Source organism: Antrostomus carolinensis, unplaced genomic scaffold, assembly GCF_000700745.2.
Source record: "Antrostomus carolinensis isolate BGI_N321 unplaced genomic scaffold, ASM70074v2 scaffold9102, whole genome shotgun sequence".
Taxonomy (NCBI): Eukaryota; Metazoa; Chordata; class Aves; order Caprimulgiformes; family Caprimulgidae; genus Antrostomus; species Antrostomus carolinensis.
This window is the reverse complement of record NW_010298961.1, coordinates 103563-114187: the sequence shown is the minus strand read 5'-3', so window position 1 is coordinate 114187 and position 10625 is coordinate 103563. Positions and strand designations below refer to the sequence as shown.

Sequence of the window (10625 nt, the reverse complement as noted above, 5' to 3'; positions counted from 1 at the left end):
AGTAATGCTCCACAGTCTATGAAACATCAGAGTGTATCAGGAAATACAATCGCCAGGGCACAGAGTTTACCAAGGTATTGAGTAATTAGTGCAGTTATAATATATGATAGAACATGGTTCATACAGACAAAAAAGCCTGGGAACAGCATTTGTATATTAGAAAAAGTGCATGATATTTCAATTATTTGAGAGATTCAGCAATAGGCTAGTCATATATATATATATATATATGTATATATGTGTGTGTGTATATATATATATATATACACACACACACACAGGGATGATAGGTCCCAATAAAAAACTTCTTTTTTTTTAGAATTAGAAATACAGATAGATTTTGAAACTCTGGCCACTCAGTCACGGTAAGCAGCAGAAGACACTTCAAGCTTTGGAGAAATGGTAGGAACTCTTTCAATTGCAATGGAACGTCCCCTTCCTCTTTGACAGTATGGTCCAAAAGTTGACTAAGGCACCTCAACGTGCTTAACTGTGAGCAGGTGATAGTGCACCTTGCACATATTGAAAATGAGAATAACACATTACACAGACAAGCTGCTGCTCAGCCTCCCTTGTGTATCCATATTACACTTCTACTTAACTAAGTCCACACAATAGTAAGGAAAATATAAGTTTACACTAAGGGCTGATCCTGCCAACTGTAGAAATACTAGTGAGCATTTCACTGTTTTCACAATGAAGACCAGACTGTGTAAGAGCAGTTACACTTTCTTTTGGATCATCATCTTCTGTCCCTGGTGGTGGGCCAACATTTCCCCAGTTTCTAGGAAATTCATTTTCTATTTTAAAAAAGTTTAGGGGAGCTATTCTGGGGAATCGTCATTCACACTAAGTAACCTTTATCTATATTAAAATAATTTCTATGCTTTAGTCCACATGGGTGGAAGAGGGTAAAAATCAAAGTACTGCATTTTCTTCTGTTGGGATAAACAAGCTGGTGTGGGTGGCTGCGGATGTTAAAAATGAGAGGAAAAAAATGCCTTTTTAATGTTAACTTTCTATGACTCATCTGAAAATAGCTTCACAAAAGCCAAATGTGCCTCTTTTTTTTTTTAAGGATTAAAATAATCTGAAAAAAATTGTATTTAAATTCATCATCATCCTTGTTAACTGTATTCTTCAACTACTTGGAATAGTTCTACCACATATGAAAAGACTTTATGAACACTCTACAGATTTTGAAAAGGTCAGAATTATTTTCTTTTATATTTAAGGCTGAGTACTTTATGGGTCATTGAGAAAAAAATTCTTTCAAAAACAATTCAAGTGGGTCTACTCAAAGTGTGATAAACCAAAATATTGATCCTGTTTCTGGATTAACAAATGAAGTGCATAAGCTCAGTTTCAGGATGACTAGAACTTGTTCCATTTACCATATATTTTTTCCAAGTACCAAAACATATTTGGAATGCCTTTCATTGACATAATATTCACATAGTGTTCCATACTTGGAAAACACATTGGGAAATAGCTAAAATTCTGATTTTATAAATTCAGCCTGTACAAATTGAATTTCTAATTCAGTGATCAGAACGCAAACAATCATTAAGTATTTAGCAACCAATGTGTGAAAACCTGTAAGTCTACGATAGCACAGAACAGAAAATATTTTCTCACTCAAGATACTTCAAGGCAGTTAATGGTTTTAGTATCAGCTTCATAAAATAATCATATTCTTCCATTTTAAGATGAATTGTAATTCAAATTCACCCTTATCAGCTCTTACATCAATTTATTTTATTGACAGTTATTAATACCTATTGATCTCTAGGCTACTTTTAATGGGATTTACTAGTGAATGACCTATAAGAATTTCAACAACTTATTATTCCTTTGGGGAAATACACATTTTGTATGATATACTAAGTTATTTCTTTATAACAATTGTACAGACATTATACTACAGCATCTAAATGTATGAAAAATTGCTCATTATGCATAGTAGGAGAAGGCACCTCAAACTAGTGATGAATTCTTCAAAACAGTTTAGAAGGGATTAGTCATTTAAGAGCATTTTAAAGATGCATTTTGCTACTTACCCACATAGATTAATCTAAGTTACAGGTAAAATTTACATGAAAGTGTATCACGTACCGAATACAAACAACAGAACAGTTTTGTTGTCTGTATTGGGTTTATGTGGCAAGGATTTGGTAGCAAAGGGGGCTGCAGGAGTGGCTTCTGAGAGAAGGCACCAGAACCTGTCCCCATGTTGGTCAGAGCCAGTTCTAGTCAGCTCTAAGACGGACCCACCACTGGCCAAAGCTGAGTAAATCAGCGATGTTAGTAGCACCTCTATGATAACATATTTAAGAAAGGGTAAAAAACACTGCACAACAGCAGCTGAGAGAGAGACATGAGAATATGTGACAGAAACAACTCTGCAGACAGCAAGTTCAGTGAAGAAGGAGTGGGAGGTGGTGCTCTAAGTACTGGAGCAGAGATTCCCTTGCAGCCTGTGGTGATGACCTGGTGAAGACCATGGTGCTGCAGATTGTCCCTCTAGAGCTCATGGAGGCCCACGGTGGAGAAGATATCCACCCTGCAGCCTGTTGAGGGGAGTCCATACAGGAGCAGGTCTTCTGGCAAGACCTGCAGCCCCACGGGGGACCCACGCTAGAACAGTGTTCCTGAAAGACTGCACCCTGTGGAAAGGACCCATGTTGGAGAAGTTTGTGAAGAACTGTCTCCCATAAGAGGCACCCCATGCTGGAGCACAGGAAGAGTGTGAAGAAGAAGGAGCAGCAGAGACCAAGTGTTACGAACTCTCCACAACCCCCATTCCCCAACTCCTGGCACTGCTCAGGGGGAGGAGGTAGAAGAGTTGCAAGTGAATTTGAGCCTGGGAAGAAGGGAGGGGTGAGGGGAAGGTGCTTTTTAGATTTGTTCTTATTTGTCATTATCGTGGTCTGACTAATCGGTACTAAATTAAATTAATTTCCCCAAGTCAAGTTTGTTTCGCCCTTGACGGTAATCAGTAAATGATCCCCTTGTCCTTATCTCAACCTATGAGTTTTTCATCTTCTTTTTCTCCCCTTGTCCTTTTGAGAAGGGGGAACGATAGAGCAGTTTGCTGAGCACCTGGCAACCAGCCAAGACCAACCCACCACATTGTCTTAGAACTTCTTTATTAATTATGTCTTCTATTGTACATATACACCTCCAGTATGTGACCTATTTGTAGCCAGATCTTCCTCTGTATCAGCACAGGACTCTAAGGCTCAAGGCCATATAAATTTTAATAGAACAGAAAACTTTAGAGATTAAAAGTTTTGGAAACTAAACTTTAAGACAATGTCTCTGAAAGGTAATGGAATCACTCTGGGCTGAACACTTACAATTGCTGTTGAAACATAAATGTTACATGCTTACAGTTGGTCAAATCCTCTCCAAGCCTGGGTATTCAGGCTTTACCTGAAGGAGTCCAACAAGCTGTAGGAGAGGAGAAGGGAGAAATCCAAGGGCACATCCTCCTCAGAGCATGGAGTTTCAACTCATTGATAGTCAGATCACTTAAATTATCCATAGCAGATGTGCAAACTAACAACATGCAACATGCACTTTCGGTCCAGGGTGTACAGACAATTTGCACAGAAATCTGTGAGCTAGATGAACAGTTATCTGTTAGAGACAGATAAAAGTTAAGGAAGTTGTTCAAGGCCAGAGAGAAGATGCAATAATGTAATATGGAATCTACCAATGAGGAAACAGAATAAAATACATTTTGGTTAGTTTGGCAGGGAGAAACAGGGAATATAAGAGCATTCAACTACCTGAACAGCTTTTAAAAGGCAGCATGGGAAAGAACAGAGTTAAGTACTTAAATGTTTTCTTACATTTGGAAGATTTTTTTGGAAAATGACAACTTTGCCTCCTGGCCAGCTAATATGGCATAACTCCCAAGCTACAGACCCATCCAGATGCCTCAGTCATATCCAGTGTCCTGGGTTTTCAGTGCTGTAAGGTACATGCCAGTCAAGCATCAAACCCCTCTTCCCACAGGTCTTGTGGGATTGTTTTGGTGATTACAAATGCAGGAGAGAGCAGCAGGTTGTCAGTTTGACCATTCTGAAATCCATCATCGAATGGGCCAATATTCTAAAATTAAAACCTTCCACTATTCTCATTTTAAGAAAGCTTTGTTAAATCTTCCAGCAATTCAGCCTTCCATAACAGAAAGATTTCTGGGATAGCATTTTGAACCTATATCATGGAAAAGAATTGGAAAATTTGTCATGTGGAAAGACAGAATACAAAGCTATGGATTGCCTCTCTGAAAACAACCTGCTGCCAAGCCCCCTGAGATTTAAAATCAAGGCTTGAAGCACTCCTAGCTGAAATGTGTGATCTGAGAGAGGTTGTCTCTCTATTTAGGGCTAACTTATATAAAAAGAAGAAAGGTGAAGCTAATGCTGAAGAGGAAAGCACAATTATATTTTAAAATTGCTTTTAGAAAGAGATGGTGGGAGCCCTGTACACTAGCACAGCTAGAATGGCACCGAATAGGCACATCACTACACGTACAAAAGCAAGCAATCTTACACCAGCAGGGAGACAGACAACTCTGTTGCAATCACTGCTTTCTCAAGAAATATGACCCGACTAGGAGCTTTGGCTTTAAATCACTAAATCATGCATGCTTTGCAAAAATGCAATGTTCTTTGCCATTTCTTTCAGTCTTACTAAATCCCAAATAACATATCTACATCCTACTGCATTTCTTCTTTTATTCCAGGACACAAATTTCAGCTTCTGGAAAAGCTACAGGTACTTTCTATCATGATACTCCAAAGTGTTCAGAATTAGTCATTTAATCTCTACCCAGGCTAAAATGGCTTACTAGAGAAATCTCAGCTTAATAAATTATGTATAAGAATTCTCTCTTTTACGTAGCGTGTGCAATCATTTGAGCTATAACATCATTTATGGCTGCAGTAGAATGAACTGAACATATGCACTGTGGTACAAGCCAGTGTAAGTTAATATTGGTCACAAAGCTCGTACACATGGAAAGAAGCAACTGCCAAAACCAGAATACTTCAAGTGCTGCCAAAGGCTTTTCACATTCTTAAAGAAGGTGCCAGCAAACTTGCACCTCATCACAAGCAAAAGACAACAACAAGTAGCTACCATGCAAGCTTCTCTCTCCTTAGGCTTCTACTAATCTGGAGCTATGAAGTCCAGGCTGGAAACTCAGAAGTGTTTAAATATTTGTTGGGGAAAAATAGACCTCCATCCAACCTGTGAATCCTGCTGCCTTCCAAACCTGCAATATTTCTCTTTTGTCTAGCACATCCTCCATAAGGGTGAGTTTGTCACTTGACCATCCCAGTGTCTACACTCTGGTTCCTCTGAGATTCCAAAAACTGAGACAAACATCAAGTTAACCTGCTTTAATTTCACAACATTGTTAGAGCAGGAAGTGCGCTGAGAAATGCTCTGTCAGTTTCCTTTCAGCTGCAAAGCTCTTGAGTCTGACACACAGCCACCTGCAGCCACAGACTGCAGCTCCAGTTTCTTAAGCTGTTGGAGAGGTGGAGCAGCTGATTCTCCCTCTGCTTCCAGTTAGATGAAAATTTCAATAACTGGCAACAGAAACAGTTAATTAAAGGACTCCTTTCTCTTGGACATTAGGAAAAATAAAAAGTTTTCTAAGTCTGAGCTCCAGCCAGAGGTGAATACATAACTAATAACTTCAGGAGGGATTTGAGTTGCTTGAGGAAACTGCTTGGTAAGTCACCTGACAGTGAGACAACAGTTTTAGAAAAGAGGATATTTCACTGGTGTTTGTCAAGAAAGTGAGTGAAAGGAAACTGTTTTCACAACAGACACAGTATTCACAACACAGACACATTCCAGGGACAGAGCACTGGAAGCATCTCCCGCAGCCACAAAGTCCTAAGACATCCCAGGCAATAACATTTCCTAACTGCGTCCCTGTTTTAGGGAGGACATGAAGGGGATGCACAGACAGAAGCATCCTGCCCTCCCAGCTCAGCTCAAAGCACGTGCAAGACCAGTAGGAAGAGCAGCACAAGGAATGGAGGGAAGATGCTTTTTACTTTGCCTAAATCCAGCTCTAGAGTTAGCTAAAATCACGACCAATTGGTTTTGGTACCTTACAATGTGCCTGCATGTCTGTTTATTTCCGTCACAGTCATTAGCAAGTGGATCCAGACCCCAGTAAGTGTGAGGGACATCTACAAGCTCAGCACTTGTGTCACTGGCAGCAAAAGGCCTGGGACAAGGAGTCCCACCTCCACAAGGGAAGGGATTGCTGGAGGAGACCCAGCAGCCAAGGAATGTGTGAACATGGTGAAAGAGTGGACCAATGCTAAAGCTCACTGAAGCTGAACGGAACTCGGCTAGAAAGCACCTTGCACTCTGCAGTGAGACTCAATACCATGGCCAAGTGAAGGCATAGGCACTCTGAAGATGGGGACACCTCAGAGGAATAACCATGTCTAAAAATATACCCACTAAATCCTTCAGGCAAAAAAAAAATCCTCAAAGCTGCTTTTTCATCTATTTGGAATCTGTATGAATATATTTGGGATGAATATACAGTATCTACACTTCAACTAGTTGAACACTGTCAGAGCCAGAGATGAAACTGTTTATTGAAATGAAATGTGTAACTCTGGTATTTATATGCCAAGGGATATGCAATATATCACAAATGTAACTCACAGAAGGTACTGGTTCATCTGAATTCTACAAAATTCCATTTGCAGAAATAGACCAGGAGAAGCGTTAGAAGTGACAGGCTGGGGAGCTATTTCTATAAAAGATTCACAGATACTTAAACCAGATTAAACTCCAAATTCTAAAAAGTTGCCTTTTAATGTGCATTATCTCCAATTTCTAAGGTATCATACCTTCTATGCATTTCCAAAAGCATATATTATTTACATTATTGAACATTTGCCTTACAATTGCCATCAGCCTTCTTTGAATAAAACAAATAAAATTACAGTCTGTTAACCTAGAACCATCAAACTCTCATTACCAAGCAACACAACTTTTCTGCTGACTGCAACTCAATTAAAATCCAATTATTTGAATAACTGTATGGAAATTGCTATCATAAAATGTACCTTTTTATTAGGAACATTTTGCATAGAAAATTGACAACACGGGAATTATGATACCATGGCACCCTAAGTATTTTGTAACCTGGGCTGCAAAAAGCTATGCCCATGGACATAGAGTGTCACTTCTAGAGTAGGCATTTGATTCTACAATTGGGACTTTTGGCTCGGAGTAGATCCAAAATTATGCAACTCTGCTAGCATTACTGTGAGCTTTAAGAAAGTTGGTCTTTCTATGCCTTAAAGTTTGTTATTTCTACTGATGTTAAAAAAAAATAGTAATATATTCGTAGACCATCTTGCCACACTACCCGGTGTTAATTTAAAAGATGCCAGTCAGTGATACCAATGCTTTACATGATCTTGGTACCAAATTCTTTCATTTCTTTTATTTCTTACATTAATTAACACCAGGTAAGTAGCTGGTTTTTAAATTTAGTTTTTAACAGTACGTTTCTCTTAATCTTCTTGCAGCTGTATATCTTCTCCTTGTCCTGCAGGAACTCAATGTCATTTGAAAAAATGTCCTATGAGGAAATCATCAAGTATAAATTTGCTTCTTAGGTTTTAATTACATTAATTTTCTACCAGAGCTTTGATTTATTTGACCACAGTGTAGCTAGCACATTCTTCTTTGCCCAATACCGAAAAGCTGAATTCTTTGATATTGATAACATATGCAGATAGAAAACATCATCACACTATTTTCATCCCAGTATGCCAACTCTAGGATACAAAAAAAATAAAAGAAAAAGATCTTGATCTTAAAATCATCTATCAAACATATTTCTTTAGCTGATCTCAAGTATCTTTATATCATAATATTTTAAAGCAAGCAGAGGTGCTCCAATGTATTTGTTACTGTCTCCTACATTGCATCATAAAATCATATCAACTGAATTATACCTATTACAGTTTTAATAAATTTCTACAGAGGTGGTTCACTGAAGATTACACAGAGAACTTAAAATAGGATATTAGGTTATGATGATTCGCGTTCGACAAAACTTGAACTGGCATGCAGGAAGAAAAGAGCCAAAAAATCAAGGATAAGAAAATGAAAACGTAATAGATAAGCAAAGTAATTCTGAAATGTGATTGAGACTAAAAGAAACAACTCTTGATAGAATTAGTCACGTTCATATTACTTTTGAAATTACTTTGTGATTATTGTTGTTGACTTTTGTTCCATATATTAGATTTCATACCTTTCCTTCCACTTTCCTTGTAACTTCAGGCAACACTCCTAAAATTTTTTTAGCTGCTTTACCAACTAAAGTTGTAGGAAGTAGTGAACACTGGTCTTAAGTTCACAAAGATGCTGGAATCTCTACACTTCACAGAAATGTAAAATACTTTTGCATATACACAGTAGACCAGCTGCCTATAAAAAACCAGCACTGGAAGAAATACCTATGGCCTTTTGACTCTACATGCTAACAGTGTCTTTTTGGCAAGCTCTGAAAAACTTTCTTGTAAGAGAGGCTACAAAGAATGACAGAATTCAAACAATTCAGTTTTCTTTTCATACAGACAGTCCTTAAAAGTGATCATTTATATGGTTTATGTTAAAAGTCAAAGCTACTTACCCTTTTTCTCAAGTTGTAGGTCAAAATGAGATTTCTGGAGAAGGAGTGTGAAAAGGCTGTATAGAACTCCAGCACTTTCTGCAAGGCATCTCTCTTAATCACATGAAGATCACAGTAAGTCAAAGCCCTTACATTAGCACAGGACTGGGCAAGGGTAGACTCCTTCCAGAACACATCACCAAAAACATCTCCTTTGCCTAGAGAAAAGAGCAGCATTGCTTTCAATAACAGTACTATTTCCACCAAAAATATAAAAGAACATACATCTCACTTATGCAGTAAAGGTTCTTCTATTTTATGTGGTCAGAAAAAATTCTATCTGGAAAAACAAAACTTTGAAATAGTTCATTGATAATCTTTTCCACTATCTTTTTGTTAATTACAACAGCCCAGCAATTCTGCATAAGAATAATCTGCAATCAAAAACTATTTCATGTGAGAAGTCCCCTTTAAATATCAGTAAAGGTTTTCCTCTAAAAATCAAGAAAAGCAGTTCATTCTTCGTTCATGTTCTCTTCTGATCCCTTTCAAAGAGATTAATTAGGAGGAAATCCTTTTTCCCTTTCTTCTTTTAACTGGTATGCAAAGGATTTGTTTCTTACATCTATGTTGTTGAGTTTTCTTAATCTAGCTAACAATTACCCACTATTGTGTCAATAAAACCATCTTGTATAATACGTCAGTACAGTTACAGGCTGTAACAAAACACTACTATATATATCAATATTAAAGTAAATTTGCCCTAGTTCTCTAGATCATTGCCAGAAAAGTTTGTCTTAACACCAGTATAAAAGAGTAGATCTCAAGTCTGGTGGCTCTAATGCTTTTCAGCTGGTTAAGTGTCTCAACAAAACCCTTCTGCAGTTGTGCATGTGTGCCCCCATATTATACAGTGGAGGTTTAAGGTAACAACATTGTCCAAAACAAGAAAAGTACAAGTTAGTTATCACCAAGATAATACTGACAAGGCAGGAATGTTTAGCTGTTACACACTGGAAGAAAGAAAACATGGCCATTTCCTTACAGCCTTCCCACGTGCCTGTCTCTATGAGCTTAGAGTAGCCACTGCAATCCCTACTGAGGAATGCTGCAATGAGAGCATCTGCACCAGTCTGGGCACTTCAACTCAGGGCAAATACACCAAACCCCGCCTGAGAAGCAGCCCCAGTCAGGATTTCACTGGTTATACCCTACCTCAGGCTGGGCACAAATGGGAGGGTTTAAGAGAAAATTACAAGCTCCTTTACAGAATAATGGTCATTTTTTTCTGTTTTCCAACATATAAGCTATCACGATAATAATATCCAGTTCTCATCTTAATAATGAATAACTACACTGTTCTTGTTTTGAATGGTATTTTCCTCTTAAACCTGTGCTGGGTTATATCACCACAGCATATCAATTTTACGACAGACAACAAAGAAATACATTCACAATATCTATCAAGTTTTGGTAGGGATGGACCAGAAGGTCCCTTGTCTTACAAGTAATACTTTGCCCATAGCAATTCTTTAAAGTCAAAGCATCAAAGTATATATTAGTTTTTTTACTTCACCCGAGCCCTTTTAAATTTTATTCCCTAAATAAATAGTCATGTATGGAAGTCTACATGAAAGTCAAGAGAACGATCATGAGTGAAGAGGTCAAGAAAACTTCTAAATCAAACTGAGAACTCCGATCTCAGCCCTTCAGCTCTACCTCCACTGTTACAGAATCTCTTCCATTAGATGATAAGCATTTTCTCTTTGAGGAGAAGCTATCAGCCTGACTGTAAGCTACACTGTAGTGCAATAAGCTGTGGTTCACACTGATGTGCTCCCAGTCTTCTACAAAAGCACTGTGCAGTCCACCTGTCAGGGACCAGTTTAGTCCCTTCTCACTTTGGAGGAGCATAGACTATATTTCTATTTTAAATGCATATATA

The 10625-nt window shown here is 38.1% G+C and overlaps 1 protein-coding gene across 1 annotated transcript in view; it reads right to left on the bottom strand.

The window, feature by feature from the left end:
* Positions 1–5409: 5409 nt before the first annotated feature.
* The window catches only part of LOC104520823 (potassium voltage-gated channel subfamily H member 1), a gene marked incomplete at both ends in the record, with an annotated part of 96166 nt that continues 90950 nt past the window's right edge, over positions 5410–10625 (bottom strand). The window contains 2 exon segments of the mRNA XM_010162622.2: positions 5410–5544; positions 8702–8898. Coding sequence (XP_010160924.2) covers positions 5410–5544; positions 8702–8898 — 332 coding nt within the window.